General features: G+C 32.8%; 1 protein-coding gene and 1 long non-coding RNA gene across 2 annotated transcripts; one reads left to right on the forward strand and one right to left on the reverse strand.

The window, feature by feature from the left end:
- Window positions 1-6,796: 6,796 nt before the first annotated feature.
- On the reverse strand, window positions 6,797-9,493 carry LOC107910525 (rRNA-processing protein fcf2). The gene is made up of 6 exons (XM_016838378.2): window positions 9,313-9,493; window positions 8,721-8,975; window positions 8,582-8,642; window positions 7,724-7,798; window positions 7,471-7,586; window positions 6,797-7,090 (listed from the first exon to the last, which is right to left on the reverse strand). Exons 2-6 carry the CDS (start codon window positions 8,966-8,968, stop codon window positions 6,982-6,984), a joined length of 609 nt encoding a protein of 202 aa, XP_016693867.1. The 5' UTR covers window positions 8,969-8,975; window positions 9,313-9,493; the 3' UTR covers window positions 6,797-6,981.
- Window positions 9,494-12,767: 3,274 nt separating this feature from the next.
- On the forward strand, window positions 12,768-14,889 carry LOC121214498 (uncharacterized). Its single transcript, XR_005910113.1, has 2 exons — window positions 12,768-12,862; window positions 14,710-14,889. It is a non-coding gene; the product is annotated as an uncharacterized lncRNA (long non-coding RNA).
- The last annotated feature ends 5,809 nt before the right edge of the window (window positions 14,890-20,698 follow it).

A 20,698-nucleotide genomic window follows, 5' to 3' on the forward strand; every position in this document is an offset into this window, starting at 1 on the left:
CTTATATTGGGGGCATCGATGTACACCGACCAATAATCTGGTGTAAATTTTGGCAAGCACATGGGTTACAGAAGAACCGATGACTTATTTCTTACGATCGAGTTTAGTGATGGTACATTGAACCCCCTAGTGGAAGGTGACAATGAAGGCATAGATGAGGAAGAAGATGTAACCGAGAAAGAAGATGCAGTTGAGAAAGAAGGGGCAGTGAATGTGGTTGACGGATTAGAGTCAGACCTTGATCCAATTAAGCAATGCGGTCCAGATGGTTCGGATGTGGCACTTTTCTATGAACCAAAGCTGGTTTCAATAGAGCAAGAGCCTTGTGGTTTTGATGACAATGGCTAAGATAATACTCCGGATCCAAATTTACAATTTAAGGTATATGAACTTATGCCCCACATGACCAACATCGACTTATCCGCCAATAGTGGTTTAGTGTTTCGGTAGCTACCGAAAAAATACCTAGTCATGTAAACTTATTTTTAGATGTATGAGTATTGGATGTTAGAATGGAATACCCAAACAACGATGCTTTCTTTGTTGCACTAAAGCGGTACAACTTCAAGAACAGCGTGAATTACCACATCACAAAGTCCTGTTCAGTGAAATTCGAGAGAAAGTGCGCAATGCGCGACATAAGGTGAAAATAGAAAATCATGACATCTTTATGGAAGAAAATCGGACTGTGGACAATAAAAAAGTATTCCAGTTTACATACTTGTGTTACAGCAAGTGCGTAATGCAATCTTTACATTTTTTGACATAATGTGACCTGACCGATGTTTTCATTTTTTTCGATTACGTAACTTTAACCCAAAATTTGTTAGTGTAAGTCAGGATCATCCCAGGCTAGACTTGAACCTGATTTCTGACTTCATTCTAGCAATAGTGAAGGCAATTCTAAATATTCCCATCCTGGTGTTGATTGCCAACATCCATAGCCAGCACAGTTACACGCCATCGTACTACAAAGCATAGGCCACAAAACAAAAGCCTATGGATAAGTTGCAGCACAGCTGAGATAGTTCGTACAACTATTTATGGCAATAATGTAAGGTACTAGAGTGGTATATACCAGGTTCCATAATTGATATGAAAATGCACCTGACGTATTTTGATGATCGTCTGGTCCTTGATAAAAGAATATTCTATCGATTTTTTAGACCTTCGATCAATGCAGGGAAGCTTTCTAGTACTGCGAGCCTTTGGTGCAAATTAACGGTATCTGGCTATACGAGAGGTATCAATATTGGTTGTTGATTGTCGTTGCTTAGGATGGTAATCAGAAGGTTCTGCCCATTACATTTGCAATAACTCCCTCTGAAAAGGCAGATGACTTAAATTTCTTCCTTAGCCGATTGCGTCGCCATATTTGCTCGCAGCTCGACATATGTCATGTCAGATGGAGGATCGAGGATCTTGTTTGCTATTGAGTGACTGGGTAGCCTCTTGGACCGCACCCACCATAAGTTCTACATACGACATATTGACTTAAACTACCACCAAAAATGAATTTTGAAAAGTGATTGAGATCAATGCATTGACATGGGTATGTAGTCGTTACTATTTCCCTAATCATGCATAACCATATTTTGTTTATTGTTTGTATTCATGAGTATGCTTTTCTCGACAGGTTACGAGCTCGTCCAACATCATTTCCATTAAGTGTTGGAAAACTTGTACGCCATCAATAGCTACGGTGTGGCATACCTAGGGAACATACTCTTCGATCAGTGGACGCAATCGTATGATGGGGGTCTACGGTACAGGCACATGACAACCAACTTAGCCGAATACATCAAATCTGTACTAAATGAGATGTGTCATTTGTCAATAACCTCGATTGTCAAAGAAGCATACTTTCACCTAATTGTTGTACTTTTAAAGCGAGAGTCAACGTATGATAGACAGATAGCGAGCGGCCATGTTTGGTGCTAGGATGTCATGAAAGAAATTAGACAGAATACAAAGAGAGCGAACATTATGTATGTAGTTTGCAACTCACGTCGAAACCTAGAATTTCGGGTTACGGAGCACATTAGGCTTGACCAGGACATGTTAGGGGCATCATATCGTGTACACCTATTGGCAGGAACTTTTGATTGTGAGAGGTTCCAAGCACTTTGGTTCCCATGCACGCACGTAATTGCCGTATTTGTGAACTTACGAATTGAGTACATGCTTTATATCAACGATGTGTATAGACTTGAACGCATGTACAGTGCGTAGAGTGTTGAATTCCTACCTACCCCAGATGAGAGAACGTGACCACTAATATCTAGCGTACTGTACGAGTTATCGCCAAACATGAACCTGCATCGAGTCCCGAAAGGTTGCCTGAATTCTATTCGGATACACACCTATATGGATATTTGGGAGAAGGACAACCATCAAAGGCTATGTGGGTGCTATAAAAACCCAGTGCATATGAAGACAACATGTTCTATATTGAGGGCCTCAAAGTCGATAACATTCATTTTTTTACGATATAAATTTGATTACAATGCTTACTTTTTTTGTTTAATTTTTATTTTATTTTATTGAAACTTACATTCCAACTATATTTGCAACTGTATTTACCATTTTTAATTTATCAAAGATTTAAATTTTTTAAATTTACGTATAATTTATATCACAATTTAAGAAAGACAAATATGAGTTGCAATACAAATATACCAAAACTATTTATTGTTTCTTTATTGATGTTGTTTATATTTACATCAAAATAGGTAAACTAAAAATAAATCATTGGCATCGTCGAGTCAAATGTGTGCCGCATGGTAGTGGCTAACTAGTGCGAGTAAGATTTTTGCGTACAACTAGTGGTACCAGCTTTCCACTAGATCGTGACCATCGTCCTTGTCTTATTTGTCTTCACCTCTACCTCGTGCTCATTTTCATCTTCACCGTTATCTTCAGCTTCATCTCCACCCTTAACTTTGTCTTCTTCTTCATCGTTTTCCTCCGTGCTCGAGTGCAGTACCGTCCTAGCCTCCCATCATGTGTCTTCCACTTTACAAGAAGATGGTGTTGTTGACAACCCACCCTGATAAAACAATAATGCGGTGGATGTTTGTGACACTATTAGTGTGTAACCTTAAGATGTCGTAATACCCCAATATGTCGGCAATGACCAAGCCATTGTCACTGGCATTGATGATTGGATCAATTTTGGCATCAGTGATGGGACATGCACCGACATCTGGCCCGACATTTGTGTCGACATCGACATCGACATGGGGGTGTAGAATGTAGAGGACATTGGTGCCCCGAAATATGTACCTATGAGAATGGTAAAAACATGGATGTGTAGTGGTGTGTAGTGTGGTGATTGTAAAAAAAATACGGGGTTAGTGAAATGAACAGGAATAAGTGGAGTGAACTGACTGGGATGTGGCGTAGACATAGGCGACGCTTGTTCAGTCGAAGTCGATGACAAACTCGACGTGTGATAACGCTCGGACCTATACTACTGAGGCGGTCGTCGTTCCCTCTTCTGATGAAGTTGCCTACTACTTACCTCAACGGATAGCAGATGTGGCTTCCCGCAAGTCCAAACTGCGGCAAGTACTTAAAACAGGCCACCGTGTTCGATGAGAAAAAGGGTTTGCGGATGGGCAAGAATTTCATCCTAGATCCCAAGTATCGAAGTACTCTTTGTGAATGTCTCACCAATTATCATCGTTCTTTCCCTATAGATCCACATTATGTAGTTCATCCATGTTTCGTGGTGGTGGCGAAATTTGTTGCCACCACCGGAACTGGCGCATCACTTGATCCGATTCATGCATTTCCACCATTCCATACACTATCAACTGGCTCAGCGTACAACATCCATTCAAACTGCAGTGTACAATTGTAAATTTTGTTATGTATGGAATTTTATTTTATTAGTCATTGTGTAATTATTATAGGTTGGAAAGAATAAGTAACTAACATCAGCTTTCGAGTGTTGAGCTAATAGTAGCTTGATATCTTCGAGCTGGTTGGGTAGTTCCACGTAACTTGGCCCATGGTTCCACCTGTACAAGTGATATGTTAATTCAAACTTATGATAAATAAATAACGTTTAATATACAAACTACATATTTATTAAGAAATGATTTTTACCTTGTTACCAATGGGACACGTATGGGTTATTCACTCAAGGATGTAGAAATGGTAGTAGCCACCAAGCCCACGATTGCAGTAGGAGCAGGCAACCATTGATTGACATCTTATCTGGTTTTGTTTCCTGACACAACTCTCAGTACAACCTGGCCAACATGGTTGATCCCCAACTCAGTCGTCTGTATTCTTTAAATTCGACTAGGTGTAGTAGCCACCTTATGTGTACCAAAAATTGAGATTTATCAGGCATTAAAATGCCTCCGATTAACCTTAGAATGAATGCTCGGGCGTATTATTTTTTAACGATGTCGGTTGCAATCGGAGGAAGCTCTTTGAAATAAGTTTCCAATGACTTAATCTCTATCCGGTCACCTTGAAACTTGTTCAGGACTTTCCCTAAAAATGCCTTACAAATGTCCTTTTTACTGGGAACGACCGCTAACCCTGTTGACAACTGGCCCGTTCATCGGTAAACTGAGTTGTAGAGCTACGTCCTCTAGTGTGATTGTACACTCCCTGCATGAAAGATGGAAAGTGTGTGTCTCCGACCTCCGTCTTTCCACCAACATGCTGATGAGTGTAGGATCGAGTTTGCAACCCTTGAGCATACGAGACGTATACAAGAATCCCGTGTCTTGCAAGTAACCACGAATTTCGATGATTGGAGCATTTGACAAATTGTGTATGAACCCCTCCAAAACATGATCATTCGTCTATTTATATCGACAAAAAAAAATTAATTTAAAATATGTTAAAAAATAAAAAATTTAAATTTAACTTAATTGAAAATAACGAAATTTAAAATTTTGTTTTACCTTTATCGCTTGAGCAACAGAAATGTGCTTGTTGTTGAAACGAATCATAGAAGTTCCCATTCGTGAAAATTTAATCGAAACGAATCTAATACAAAATAATTAAAAAATATATTTTTAAACGAGTGTATCGGAAAATTTATAATAGAACTTGAGAAAAATTGAGAGAATTAAGAGAGTTGAGAGTTTAAAGAATTGAGAGTTGGATTTGAGTGAAAAAAATTTAAAATCGTTGTAAGAAAGCGCGTCTAGTTGGACACACTTTCCCTTTCTCTTTCAAAAAACGACATATTTTCTTAAATTTGAAAAAAAAAGCCTAAAAGATCAAATAAAAAAAGGGTATATTTTGTTAATTTAGCCCTTATTATTGTGATAATGATGATGATTATTACCCAACCATTATATCCTCTGAAACTACTGGTTTTTGCTTTAATATGTAATATGATATATGAATTTTAATTTTGTTTAATTGTATATATGAAATTTTAATTTGATTTAAATTTCACAAATTATCAGCACCATTATTAACGTAATATCACTTTGTATTTACATATTACATAAAATATAATTATATTCATTTAATTTGAAAATAGATAAATGTATTTACTTATTAAATGTGTGCAATTAAATCAAAATCAAAATTTATATTTACAATTAAATCAAAATCAAAATTTGATGTGTATAATTATAAAATAAAAACAAAAAATTGTGTATTACATTACGTTATATCAAGATTTGTGTAAATTTCATATTTATCCATTACAGTTGCAATTAGATTTGTTTCTCAAATGGCTTTTTAAGTGAAATATAAGTGATTTTATCCCCTAACAAATGTTAAAGCAATCTTTTTAAAACCAGTTTAAGTTGCCTTTTAAAAGCTAGTTTCGTTTTGGCAAATTATAGATTTTACTCTTATTTATATAAATTATAAATTATAAATTATAAATATGGTTGATTTATTTATTTAAATTAAATTTTACAATAATTTATATTAATTACTTAAAAAGTATATAAAATTTATATTACTATAAAATATTTTTTTATGTTTTATTATAATTTAAATTGAATATTTGTTAATACCAAAATAATACTAATATGACATCATGGTAATAATAATGACATAGAAAAGAAATATACTTTGAAATCGAGTCAATTATTCCTTCCATTATGAAACTTTCACTAATTTATAAGAGTTATTGTATGCTATTTTAATGTCTAAAATATTATTTATATGTTAAAATCAAATTTTACAAATAATTTGTATTAATATTTAAAATTAATATTTTATGTATTAAAATATTAACAAATTTAAATATCATTAGTTAACTTATTTTTTTACTTTACAACATCATATCTAAAATGAATATTTTAAAATTTCAAAAAAGAACTTATGAAGGCATTACTAAACTAGTTTAGCTATATTTCATTCCATTAGGTATTTTTTTCTTTTTTGGGTATTTAGCATTAATAGTTTAGTTAAAATTATACTATGCATTTCACAATAAAATTTGATAGAATTTAACAGAAAAAGTAGACAGCAAAGGGATGATGAATTTGAGGATCATTAGGACATTGCCATTGAAAAATACTACATTTATACATAGGAAATTATTTTATTTATTTGTGAAGCATTGGTCTGAGCTGGTTGGAAGATACAATATAGTAGCCTACATGAAAATAATTTTGTATACCAAATTTTGGTTGGAATGCGCTGTCAGTATGACTTTTAACATCCAACAACAAACAAAACAAAGCCTTATCATTTTGCAGTTCTTTGTAATTCTAACCCAACAGCAACAAATCAAAAACCAATGCAAATTTGCAAACACTTCAAGTGCAGAAAATGTTGGTAACTAGGAAATGATAACAGATTACTCAAAACCCCTTTGCATTTTTGTATAAATAGCTCTCCACTATCAATCAAAATGCTAAAATATCTAGAATAAAGAAATCCCATAGTTCAACTTGTTTCTTGGGACATTGGGCATAAAACTTTCCTTCCACTCTAGTAATAAACATGGGTCAAAATTCAAAAACAACATATAGTGTGGAAACATTAATGCCTTCGTTGCTTTGCTCGCTTGAACGTTTGACGACCTTTTATCTTCCATTTCTCATTTCCGGCTGGTCGATTACGTTCTTCAATCTCCCGAACCTTGCGCTTCCTGTAAAATAGTTAACAGACAATGAGTGGTTCATCACTATCGTGCAAAAGCATTCTTGCCTAAATAATAATGACAATAATAAAAAGATAGCAACAATGTTTGACTATGAAGAAGTTGATACATGGTACTCTCTTCCGTTTATGTATGCGGATTATGCTAGACGCTTATCTAAGGCATGCCACACTAACCAATTCAGTAGTTATGAGTTGTGACAATAGTATATTCTTAGAACTTCTTTATTTCTGCAACAGCGGAATTGGTAGTATTCTCCAGGCCAAACTCTTCTTATTCAATCACGGAACTAGGTATTATACAATGCTATCAAGCATTTAACTGGAAATAAATGACATCTGAAGGAACTTATCAATCCAATATCTCACCTGTATTGCCTAACAGCAGGGTCAGAAAGCAGCTCATCAGCAAGGGTTGGCTTCTTCTCCTTCTTTGTCATTCTACCTGAGTAGTAGTCTGTCACAGATTCTACCACAGTTCCCACCTGCTTGATTGCCAAAGATTAAATATTGCAGATAAACCAATTAGGATGCACATAAAATAGAAGGACAATAAAAACAACACAAAGTCTCATCATGTCCTCGTGTATTGCTTTGCATTATACTAAAGTAGTAAACTTGCCTGGAAATACTTCGGCAGTGCATTGGATTTTGATTCCTTTTTATAGTGTCTCTTGGGATCAATGGCTCCCCTCAACTGTATCACAAACACACACAAGTAGCCAATGCCAAGAATTAGGCCCATTGGAAACCATGAACATTTAATATCCTAAAACAATAAACCCCTAGAATAAAAAATCTAGTCAAGTAAAATTCAAACTAAAAATCAAGGCAATTATCTTGGTAGGGTCATTAGTTTTGAACATGAACTGAAGATATGGCAATCAACCATCGGGTATAAAACAACATGATCCACTTTTGTCAAGGTGTGCAACTAGGCGCACCTGCGCCTTAGCATTATGCAACAAAAGTGCCTCAAACCCATTCAGGTGAGGCATATTTGACTAGGTGCACATTTTTGTAAGGCAATAGGCATAGAAAAGATCCATATGATTGAAGTTCTCTTTAATTTCTTTTATTTTTCACTTTTTTCGTTTGATAAACCTTTAATTAGAAAAGGAATAATATCAAACCCTATACTTCTCAATATTTGAGCATTCAACAATAAAAATTGGCCATGAGGAAATCATGCACATTGGACAACAAAAAATGTTCAAATTTTTGTAAATAAACTAGACCATACTTTAGATTTCACTATATATCTTAAGCTATATACACACATGCAAAAACTCACACACATATAGAGCTTCACTTCACTTGGGTTAGCACTTGTTTTGCGCCTTGCACCTAAGGTAACATAAGGGTTTTAGTGCCTAAAGTGTGCCTTGCGCCCTAGACAAGGCTCAACATCAAAAAAGCGAATGCTGCAAAAGATAAAATTTACAAAGATACATAAACAAATGGGAATGCAAAAGAGCACCTTGAGTAATTGAAGATCTTTCTTCAACTCTGGGGTGAGAGTTGGCGCAGGCATATCAAACCTGTTGAAGTAAGAATTGGGAGTTATATGTGGGCGGGTAAAAAAAAAAGGCAAAAAAAGGGGGAAATATGACGAATACCAGGCGGTGCCAGCAGTGTCTTTGACTTGCTTTCTGAGCAACTTGTTAACCTTAGAAGCATCATTAGGCGGTAGAAAAAGGCCATCGATGAGTTGTTGATTGGGTTTCCAGAGGGAAGTGCTTTGGGGCTCATTCCGGGATCTAGAAACAGACCCAGAACCAGACATAGAGGTGGTTTTAGATTGGAAAGGCAATGCAGGGAGCTTGGGCTCCCATCTCAGACCAATCACCGCCTTACTTTCTGGCATGTGTATCCTGTCGCTCAAGTTGAAAGTATGAAATTTGAGGAAATAAAGCAATGTTCCAAGCAAGATTTCAAAATAGAGGTGGCGAAGCTAGCGGCACTGTTCGCCACCGCCAAAGACATCAATAGCGGTGCAAATCAATTTACATCAATAGCAGCGGATCCCGGCCGCAAATAACAGTCTAACAGACAATAAGGGGATAACTGTTCGCTACTTCAGCTGAACCGATAGGTTTATAAAAAATTCGATAAAAAAGAGTAACAAGCAATAGGATCGAAAACAGGAAACCAAATATAGGAGAGTGTAAATAGAAATCAACCTTCAAGTTTAGGGTTTCAAAAAATTACCTTATTTAATTTCGAGGTCAGTCGGAAATTTGAAGGCAAGAGAGGGTTTACGATGCTGTGACAGAGTGGTGGCGAGAGGTTTGTTTGGCGGCGGGGGATGTGTGAAGAGGGTTGGACAGGGTCGGAAAATTTTAATGAGATCTTTTATATTGTAATAGTCAATAGACAGTTAGTTCGTCAAATAATAAGGGTAAATTATGTGTGATTTAAATTTATGTTTTTGGTGGTTGAATTTCAAAATGAATAATATTATTAATTTGTTATATTTTGGTCATTAACGGTGTAGTGATTAAAATGTCAATAATCGATAATGATAATAACCTAATTATAATTTTTTTTAAGTTTCATGAACAAAACGTAATTTAAAATATTCAGAAGTGATTCAATTCATAGTTTACCCTAATACTAAGTTTAGGCTCGACTCTGGGGTCGTTTGGAAGTGTGGCCGTCCAGGGCGTAAGGTTAAAAGAAGTTCAAAATATTGTTTTCTAGTTTTTAAGGGCTCAAAAATTTTTAACTTTTAAAAGTCAATTTTTTTTGCCAAATTTTAAGGGGTCAAAATTTTTTTACCACATTTTAAGGGACCTAAAATTTTTTTTCTCCAACTTTTAAGAATCTAAAACCTCATTTTGTTAGCCCAAAAAATGTCAAGAACAAGACTGAATAAATGGCCAAAATGTCAAGAATTGATAATCCTAGTGACCATATCATAACATTTTTAAAGTTTGATGAACAAAATGTAATTTAAACCATACATAAGTGATTCAATTTATAGTTTACCCTAATAATAATAAGTTAAATTTATACTAATAAACTTTGTTACGAGGTACAAGGAATCAATTAAGGCTATCTTCGATAACATGAAAAAAATAAGTATTAAAAAATAAGTTATAAAATTTATTTGATATATTACTTAAAATTAAATATAATTAGATTGTTTAATATAAAATAATATGATCTTAAATGAAATAAAATAAAATAAAAATATAATCGAATTTATTCTCTCTTAAGAGAGAAATATTTACTTATAATTTTTTATTCTTTTTGTAGAAAAATAATAACCTAGTAGTCTTCATGATGGGTTGTCAAACACATTTAAAAAAATTAAATTGTTGAAAAATATTAATGTTTAGTTGATTGATTTTTTTTTTACATTTTATCATGGTCTCAATTGAAAAGGATTTAAAAAATTGAAAGAAAACTTCAACTTTTTTAAATGAATTTTATTATAAGAATGTTTATGTTTGTCAATAATTTTATAACTTTTTTTTAAATAATTGAAATTATAGTTTTAATATAAATCTCAAAATAGATGATTGGTTAAGTTAAATATTTAAATTTCTCTGTATAATTCCATCCTTAGTGTTGAGTTTTTTTTTTAGTTTTTTATATAATTTTGTCTTTACTCATGACGTATAATTTAGTTTATATAATTTAGATATAATTACTATGAACCTAAAATCATTTTTAATAAATAATAAATATTTAATCTAATCAAATTAAATCATTCCATTTTAATTATTAACAAATTAAATCACTAACAAAAACACCATTAAATTATTTTTAACAAAAAAAATTAATATTCTTACTTAACATATTTTTAGCATATGAGCACATTAATAACTAGTTGGCATTTTAGATAATTTTCTAAACAAAATTATTAGGAAAATTAGTTTTTCAAATGTGGCAGGGCGCAAGGTAATTATCTTGAAAAGTGTAATCCTTTTAGGAAGTGTAAGTATTTAGACTTTGAAAAAAAATTTAAGGACATTTTAGGAGTTCAATAGTTTGAAAACATTTGAAACTTGAGATAAATGTTAATTTAATGAATATAGTTTAAGGCAGGACATGCTCTATAGTTGGCATAATTGATGTGAGAGCTGATTGTTATTGGATGATGGGCCACGTGTCACTCTCATATTAGCTTTTTAGGGAGTGTAAGTATTTAGACTTAGAAAAAAAAATTAAGGACATTTTAGGAGTTCAATGGTTTGAAAACATTTGAAACTTGAGATAAATGTTAATTTGATGGAAATATAGTTTAAGCCGGGACATGCTCTATAGTTGGCGTAATTGATGTGAGAGCTGATTGTTATTGGATGATGGGCCACGTGTCACTCTCGTATTAGCTTGAGGAGCAGCTTACTTGGGAACACATTGCCATGTTTTTTGAGCACGTTTTGCTCCTTAAACTTTTATAAAAAGGGGTTATTAATGTTGAATTTCCTGATGCGTTGTAAACTAACTAAAAACTTGACTAAGGTAAGTGCACCTATCAATTAATAATATAATTACGGTAAACAAAGATATCGTTCCCACGAAGACTAAATGTACTAGTAATTACCGTCTTTCAATTATTTAACCGATACACTCGAGTGATTGATTAAAAATTAAAATTAACAAAATTAATTAACTACGAACACAACAAAGAACAATTTAGGAAATTAAACGATTAACAACCAAGAAGTGAAACAATACCTAGGAAAGAATTCACCTAGACTTCATCTGTGTAACAGTCCGATTTTGACCCTAATCGAACAAAGTGGTTTCAGGACCACAAATCCGAGTCAAAAAATATTTTAAAATTATTTATGGTATTTACAGTATGTGAATTAGCGTGTGTGAAAATTTCGTATAAAAATTTGATCGTTTGAGCGCTCAATTTGATAAAAGGGGCTTAATCGCATAAAATGAAAACTTAGGGATTTAATTAAAAGCATCTATTAGTTGATGTCTTTTTAAATGGGAGGTTTAAAAGTGAAATTTAACCACTATATAGATGGTGGACGGTTGAAGACAAGACTAACCTTAGTGTTTTAATATTATATATTAGATAAGTAAGGTTAATTAAGTAAATAAACATATATTATAATATATGATAATTAAATTAAACAAAAATCCTTATGTTATCATCTTCCTCAAAACCGAAAGTGAGAAAAGAAAACAAAGAAACATCCAAGCTAGGGTTCGGCCATTAGGAAGTTTAAATTAAGGTTCGTTTTTGTTTGATTTTTGATAATTTCTACGTTTTTGAGATCGTTGCTTAGTGTACTACAAGACCCATGCTATAATTTTTAAATTTGGTGTTGATTTTGAGATATGCCATTGATGAATGCTTGAGCTTTGTGATAGTTGATGATGAAATATGAAAGATATGTGAAAAATTAACATGTTTTGTCTTTGAATTTTTGGTGAAATTGAATAATTAGGGTTAAATTGTGAAATTAATTTTTTGAGGGACTAAAATGTGAAATAAATGAAATGTGTGGACTTGTATGAGCACTATGTACATTCGACCCTTGTATAGTATGGACAAATTTTTTGTATTTTGTGTTTTATGCAATAGGGACTAAATTGTAAAAAGTGTAAATGTCAGGGGCAAAATGGTAATTTACCTATTAATGTGTTTTTGAACTAAATTGAATGTAATAATATTTAAACTAGCTCATTTTGAATATATTTAGATCAAGAACCAAAGAAATCGGAGTTGGATCGGGGAAAAGCTAAAGTCATCGATTAATCGTCCGGTTTCAATTTTACACTGTCCGAGGTAATTCTATTAGCAAATTCATGTTATCAAATATATATATCTATTTTTTAATTAAAGAGCTATAACTAAAAGTATAAAATTTGATTTTAGTTGATGTGTGAATCTTATATATATAAGATGTTCGAATAGGTATACATATAAAAGTATAAATTTTTGGATTTAATTAAAAGTTTGGATGTTATATTTGAGTATATGTAATGTACGAATATATATATATATAAATTCTTGAACTTAATTGAAGTATGAATGTTATATAAGTTCATAAAAGGTTCGAATACATTAAGATATATACATGTATAATTTTTGGTTTTTAATCAAAGGTATATATATATAATATATTTGTATATATATGTCGATCGAATAAGTATGTATATACATGTATGATTCCTTATATGGAGTTGAGTATGAAATTAGGGATGTATATATTAGATTCGAATATGTATGAGTATACAAGTATAAGTTCATGTTTTGATTATAAGTATGTAATTATATATGTATATGATATACTAGAATATATATATAAATATACATGTATAAATTCTTGTATTGAAATTAGATATGAATTTATATATGTATATGTGAGGTTCGAATGTGTATGGTTATACATGTATAAGTTTTATATTGAATCAAAGGAATGAAATTATTAGCTTAGATTATTTTAATATCTTCAAATGTAGGATATGTTTTCTTTGGATTAAATTTGATGCCATGAAATGTATATATATTTAAGTAATTCCCAGGTTAAATGTACATTAATAAGGTATGTTATAAGAAAATAGTATAATACTACTAGTAGTAGGATCTAAAGTATAAAGTTATATATATAAGTATTCGGTTGGATCATTGAGTTATCGAGATGGGTTTTGTGATTGAACTTTATATACCAATGTGGTTCAAAAATATAAGTTATAATTTTTTTTTGAGTTGAATTATGATGTATGGATTTCATATACGTAAATAGTTCGAATATGAGTTACAACTTATATAAATTGAGGTTTTTAGGCTTAGCGCCTAACAGGCTAAGTGCCGGTGATCTGAATCAGGCTATAAGCCTAGCAGGCTAAGTGTCGGTGAACTGAATCAGGTTATAAGCCTAGCAGGCTAAGTGCCGTGATCTGAATCAGGCTATAAGCCTAGCAGACTAAGTGCCGATGAGCTGAATCAGGTTATAAGCCTAGCAGGCTAAGTGTCGGTGATCTGAATCAGGTTATAAGCCTAGCAGGCTAAGTGCCGGTGAATTTGTTTAAATTAAGTGATTATATGCATTGGGTATATATATATGATTTTGGTTATATGTAATGGATAAATATATGAACATTTGTTTCAATGTATTTGATGAGCATATAAACATTCGGATCTTTGTGATTAGTGAGTATGTACATATATTGGTTGTCATGAAATTGTTGGATATATATATGTATGCATTCGGCATATGTGGATTATAAGAATATATGTGCATTCGGCACATGTAGTTGATAAGTATAAATATATGCTTTTGGCATATGTATTTGAAAAATTATATATATAAATGCATTCGATGAAGTGCAAGCGATAAGTACACTAGCAATCAGTATATGCAGTTAATGATTATGTTTGTAACTTGGTTATATGCATATAATGTATATACATATGTTCGTTTATATGTATTAGTTAAATATACATTCTTTTAGATATCAACAAAATGACTTAAGATAGCAATGTTTGAATAGTAATTATATTTGATATTTATGATCTCAATAAATTTACTTAAGGAATTATATGATTCTTTTATATGTATTTTAGATATGCTATAGACTTACTAAGCTATAAAAGCTTACTTTGTTTGTTTTCGTCTATTTGTTTTATAGATAAAAACCAAGCTGCAGACTAGGGGAACGTCAGCAAAGATCATCACTTTATCTACTGTCTCGGTATTGAAATGTTTAAATTTTAACTTATGGCATGTATAGGCTAGATAATGTTTTGGAAGTCGTACTTTGATGTACTGTATATATAATTAATAGCCATACGAAAATAGCTTATTTTCTTATGATTTAACTGGATTGAAATTTTATGTTTTGTTTTAAAAGGTTAAAGTAGAATTTATAATTATACTTACTTAAAATTTGACTAAGCTTAATATATTTAAATTTATGTATATATATAAACAATGTTTAAATAGTTGATTTAAACCTGTATTCAAATGATTTGCATATAAATGTTAAATTCTTGAATTCTATTGAACGCTTGTATTGAGTTGTGTTTTGTCCGGTAATGCCTCGTAACCCTAATTCGTCGACGGATACGGGTTAGGGGTGTTACAATCTGTCACTATTAATCTAAATTACGCAATTTCTTTACTTAGTATCTTGATCCGTATAAATTCCTAAATTATGCTAATATCTTTTTCGAGAGTAAGAGCAACTGACTCTAGGTTGATTAATTGAAATTTCTTTCTAATTAAACTCCTATTATTGCATTAACTCAATTTATGGATTCCCATAATAGATTTGACTCTAATCTGGTAGATTTATGTCGTTTTATTCCTAGGATTGCATGCAACTCCACTCAATTACACTAGATCTACTCTTAAACAGGGTCTATTCCTCCTCTGATTTAAGCACATCAAACATGGATCAATAGTCTAGAAATATCAAATAAAGAATTAAGCACACATAATTAAGAACAAGATCTAAGTATTTATTATGTAAAATAAAAATCAAATGACAAAATTCATCATAGGGTTCATCTCCTCTAGGTATTAAGAAAATTAGTTCATGCTTGAAAATAAAAACATCCAAAACATAATATATTCGAAAGAAATAAACTCATTATAATCTCCTAAGAAATCAACTGGGAGTTTTTAATCTTGACGAAAATCTTCTTCAGAATCAGCTTCAATGGTGTTTTTTGAGTTGTTTTCTTGAGTATTGTATGACGGGTCACTCCTATCTTCATATTTTGTCATATATACGTCTTAAAATTCCTGAAAACCTAAAATTATAGTTTTTTACAATTTAGGGTCCAAATTTGTAAAATTGACGTGACTTGCTACATGACCGCGTGGCAGCCTGTGTGGCTAGGATGTGTGGAAAGAGTTAGCTCGTGTGGTTCCTGTAACTCGCTCCTTTTACTTCCAAATGCTTTCCTAAATATAAAAGCATGAATTTGAAGGATTAGGAGCATAAAATTCACCATTGACATGAAATAATCACCCAAAAACACATTAAGAATGAGATTAAAACATGTTACTTTTAACACTTATCATTTCCACACCTTAATAGTTTCCTTACTTTCTTTAAGATCTTCTTTTTTTCCTTGAAATTTATTCTCACATTCAATGTTTTAAGTTTGAAATTTCTTGAAGGTAAGGAGTTAACAAAAGAAAATTTTGGATGATGATGTTGCATTCAACTTTTGGGTAAGTTTCAGATTTCTTTTTCTTTGCTACTTATGAAGTTCATCGGTGATAATAGTTGGTTGGTTCAAAGACATTGGTGGGAGGAGAATTATAGTTCGTTAAGTATAAGCTTATAAGGTTTGAAGTAGAAAAGGTCAGAAGATGTCGTTGTAAATGATTCAACTACTATAAGGATGGAATTGAAAAGGTTATTGCAATGTTGCTGTTTGTATATCAACAACTATGAGTTTGATTCTTCCTTTGGCTATATAATACTTAGGCAACCTACCTCACAAACTTGATGGATTCCTAGCTTTTTTTATTGTTTGATGTCTTTGAGGTAGGGTTTCACTTGCCTTTATATCTTTTTTTGTGTGGTGCTAAAATCATATTGTATAGATCTTGCAAATTTTGTAGGCATGACTTAAAGGAATTTAACCACTTTCTTCTTGGATTATCATTGATATGGGGTTGCGCGCGGACCAAGATCGAGTTGCCAAGTCACGAGAAACTCCTACGAAAACCCTAAACAATTAGATCTGAAACGAAACAGAAAATTAAAAGATTAGATTTTTGAATTTTCAGATCTGAAATAAAATCCCCAAAACAGTAAAGAATCAAATAGAGAATAGAAATAAGTGTTAATAAGGAATCTTGAAACCCTAGAAGAGGTTGCGATTCTGCCCAATTGAACACCCAGATAGTTTTCCCCAAATTTCGGCAATCTAATTTCTCCCAAAAAGAGTATGGATGAATCGACAAGAACCCTAGAAATTAGGGATTTTTGGGCTAATTCCTTAAGATAGAAAAAGGCTGAAAACACAATAAGAACAGAAAATAAATTAGATAAAGATTCGGCACAAGCAGAAATAAAGAAAGAATTGATAGTAAGAAATTAAAAGATAAGTCCTAAGAAGCCTTGAAATCTTGAAAGATCTCACAACTCCCTTCAAACGGCTCTAATCTCCCCTCCAAAGAATATCAATGGCAAGAAGAAGGTTGAAGATGGCTCCCACAATCACAAGATTGTTAAAACAACTTCTAAAGAAAACTCAAGAGAGAAATCTTGGAGAAAACTCAAAGAAAATTCTGCTCTCAACAAATCTGAAATTTTAATAATAATGATAAGTGTTTAACAATGTGGACAACCATGCCTTTAAATAGGCCTTATAACTAGTCCTAATCTAATTAGAAAACTAAAATAAAAAAAACTCCTAATTATTTTAATATGGAAATTCGGTCAAAGGTCATTTTATCTGGGACTCTTGGACTGAATATTGACATAAAAATTTAAACTAAGTAAATAAATAAATAAATAAATAAATATAAAAATAAAACTTTACAACTTGGGCCACTTTGACAATTTGGCCTGATTTTCAACTAAGTATGGATGGATTTCTTGATTGGGCTGGGAATTTGCTTATTGGGCCTCGCCTTCAAGAATTTGGGCTTTTGTGACTCGTATCATTCCCCCCTTCCTCAAAAAGATTCGTCCTCGAATCTGAAAAATCAAATGAACTCGACTTTCCTCTATCGAACGGGACTAATGGCAATTGAGTCCACTGAAAAGAATAGCCATGAGATAGTAAATAGCAACGGAAACAAGCTTGTAGTCCAATCATAAGCATAACAGAACATGTATAACGTATGTGAATGGACAGATTTAGATTACCATGCAAACAATCTAATTTACTCACCACTGCCTCGTCAAATATTTGAAACAAAGATGGACATGTTTTAAGGCATTCAGTCGTCTCATATTGTTCCCACAAACCATGAATAAATTGCGAGTAATAAATCAAATGGTAATCATAATCGTCACAAGTAGGTATTTGAAAAGATTCACATGGTTCACAGAGTTGCATAATCATACCATGCATTAATCGACGGTCTATAGATTCACTCACACATGCATTATCAAAAACAAGAATCTTTTTATCAACCATTAAAACAGATAGATCATCAATAAATAAAATAGGACAGTCAAGCACGTTTCGATCTAAGTGTTCATCAACACGATCTTTATCACTATCCGAGGAGTACAAAAGTGTTTCAAAGGTTTCAAGCATCTTACCTCGATAAGCAGAAGAATAAGGGTCGATTTTACCTTTTTCATTTAAAACAAACCTTCGCTCATCGGGGGCATAGTGTAGTCGAATCTCCGTTGTTGAGTTAACCTTTGTCAAATGGAACTCAAACTTCATGTACAACCACATAAACTGTTTAAGGCACGAATATAAATTGAAAACAAATTTGGAAAATTTCGTTACCTTATTCTCCAAAACAGATTTGGACAAATTCGAGGATTTTACACAAGGTAAATCAAGAGAATAACAAATCACGCTTCTTTTCGTAATGACTTTATCAACCACAATCGAAGAGTAACAATTAATCAGATCAAAATGAGGGGATCTTTTAAGAACTAAGTCACCAAAAGTTTTATCAATAATTTTCAAATCTGCACTGGACTCGGTTTCTAAAATTTCCTTACTTCGCTTACCTTCGGGATCATGTAGTGTGATTTCATCTTTGCCTAAGTTGATCGTATGAAAGCGTCTTTCACTTGAGAGGTATTGAAGTTGAAAGTTATCTTTCGATCTTTCGGGAACCTGAAAAGTAGCAACACAAGAAAAATTCATATCTTGGTTAGTGGAAACATTCCTCACTACCCTTTCCACGTCTTTTTCTTTTGTTTCTTTTTCTAATTCATTTTCTCTTCTTTCTTCAATTTCTTTTTCACTCTCAATCTCTTTTTGCTCTTTTTCATTCTCTTTCTCTTTTTCCTCACTTGTTTTAACAGAATTTTTCAGTTTGATTTGGTCCTCATGGACTTGTTCCAGAGTGAGCGGCACTAAGGTGAGTTTCTTTCCTTGATGCTTGAAAGAATACCTATTGGTACGACCATCGTGAGTGACTTTTCGATCCAGTTGCCACGGTTCTCCTAGCAACAAATGGCAGGCTTGAATAGGCATTACGTCGCACACAACTTCGTCTTGATACTTACCGATAGAAAAGGCGATGCGCACTTGTTGAGTGACCCTAAATTGGCCTTCGTTGCTAAGCCCTTGTAGTTGATAAGGTTGTGGATGCTTGGTAGTGGTTAAGCAAAGCTTTTCCACCATCGTCGTGCTGGCTATGTTCGAGCAACTTTCACCATCAATAATAACTCTACAAAGCTTACCTTGTACGTGGCAGCGAGTATGAAAGAGATGTTCTCGTTGCTGCTCGCTCTTTGGTTTTGCCAAAGATGATTGTCCATGATCATGACAATCATCATCCATTCTAGGGACACGTTGAGGGTTGCACCTATGGGGCTGGTTATCCCTATCTTCCTTAATTGGATCTCGATATTGATGTTTTTGATTCACTCGTACCTCATTCAAAGTAGTATTCAATGCTTGAAGTGTAGCATTTATTTGTGTGATTGCAGTAGTATGTCTGTCTAACTGTTGTTGGACTTTCATAAGTGCATCATTATTATCACCTTTAGACATCTTCAAAACCTGTAAAAATAAACACTCAACACTCAAAAATAAAAGTTAGCAAACCTCACCATTAATCACTCAAAAAGAAAAATCAAATTCTCAATGAGGTCGAATTCAATCTTGTGAGTTCTTTATCAGAGTTTATATCAACCAATTAGAGAGTGTGAACCAAACTACCAAAGAATCCTAATTTGCACTAGGATGCCAAAAACTGACGAGACACCAATTGATTCGTGTTGCACCGAGGAAGAATTGGGCACACGTTTAAATCCTACTAACACAAAAAACAAGAAGGTGTTAGATATTGTAAAGGGAGAATAAAAAACAAACAAATGAAAACCTACAGCTAAGAATCAATAAAAATTGTTGAAAACAGAAAACCCGAAAAACTGCGGAGTAACTTGACAACTTAGTTCGAGGTGTTCCCGATCTCAAAAAATCACAAAATTAAATCTGGAATGTCTTCAAATATTGAATTTTTGATCTGGAACATTTGGGCACCAAATTCAACCCGCTGAATATTTTTTTAATTTTTTTATTGGATTTCATCTTTTTTCAAATTTTTTGACTTTTTTGACTTAATTTTTTGCGGGAAATATTTTTGTATATTCAATAACAGTGCCAAAAATATGTATGTAAAATTTCAGATCAATCAGAAAACGTTTACCCACTCAAATGAATTTTTTTTCGAAAATTTTTCTGGGTAAAACTGTTGTTTGTAATTTAAAAAATAGAGATCAGTTTAGAAATCAACCAAGAACACCCAAAACGCCCAAAATCTGATACCAAATGATATGGGGTTGCGCGCGGACCAAGATCGAGTTGCCAAGTCACGAGAAACTCCTACGAAAACCCTAAACAATTAGATCTGAAACGAAACAGAAAATTAAAAGATTAGATTTTTGAATTTTCAGATCTGAAATAAAATCCCCAAAACAGTAAAGAATCAAATAGAGAATAGAAATAAGTGTT

This window comes from Gossypium hirsutum, chromosome D02, assembly GCF_007990345.1.
Source record: "Gossypium hirsutum isolate 1008001.06 chromosome D02, Gossypium_hirsutum_v2.1, whole genome shotgun sequence".
NCBI classification, from domain to species: Eukaryota; Viridiplantae; Streptophyta; class Magnoliopsida; order Malvales; family Malvaceae; genus Gossypium; species Gossypium hirsutum.

Bases quoted from the DNA above. Each gene is read 5' to 3' on its own strand.
- LOC107910525 (XM_016838378.2), bottom strand. From the start codon at position 8,968: ATGCCAGAAAGTAAGGCGGTGATTGGTCTGAGATGGGAGCCCAAGCTC. The intron at 7,799-8,581 runs GTGCTCTTTTGC...TTTGTGATACAG, and splicing joins AAGATCTTCAATTACTCAAG to TTGAGGGGAGCCATTGATCC. The intron at 7,091-7,470 runs GTGAGATATTGG...ACTATTTTACAG, and splicing joins CCTGCTGTTAGGCAATACAG to GAAGCGCAAGGTTCGGGAGA.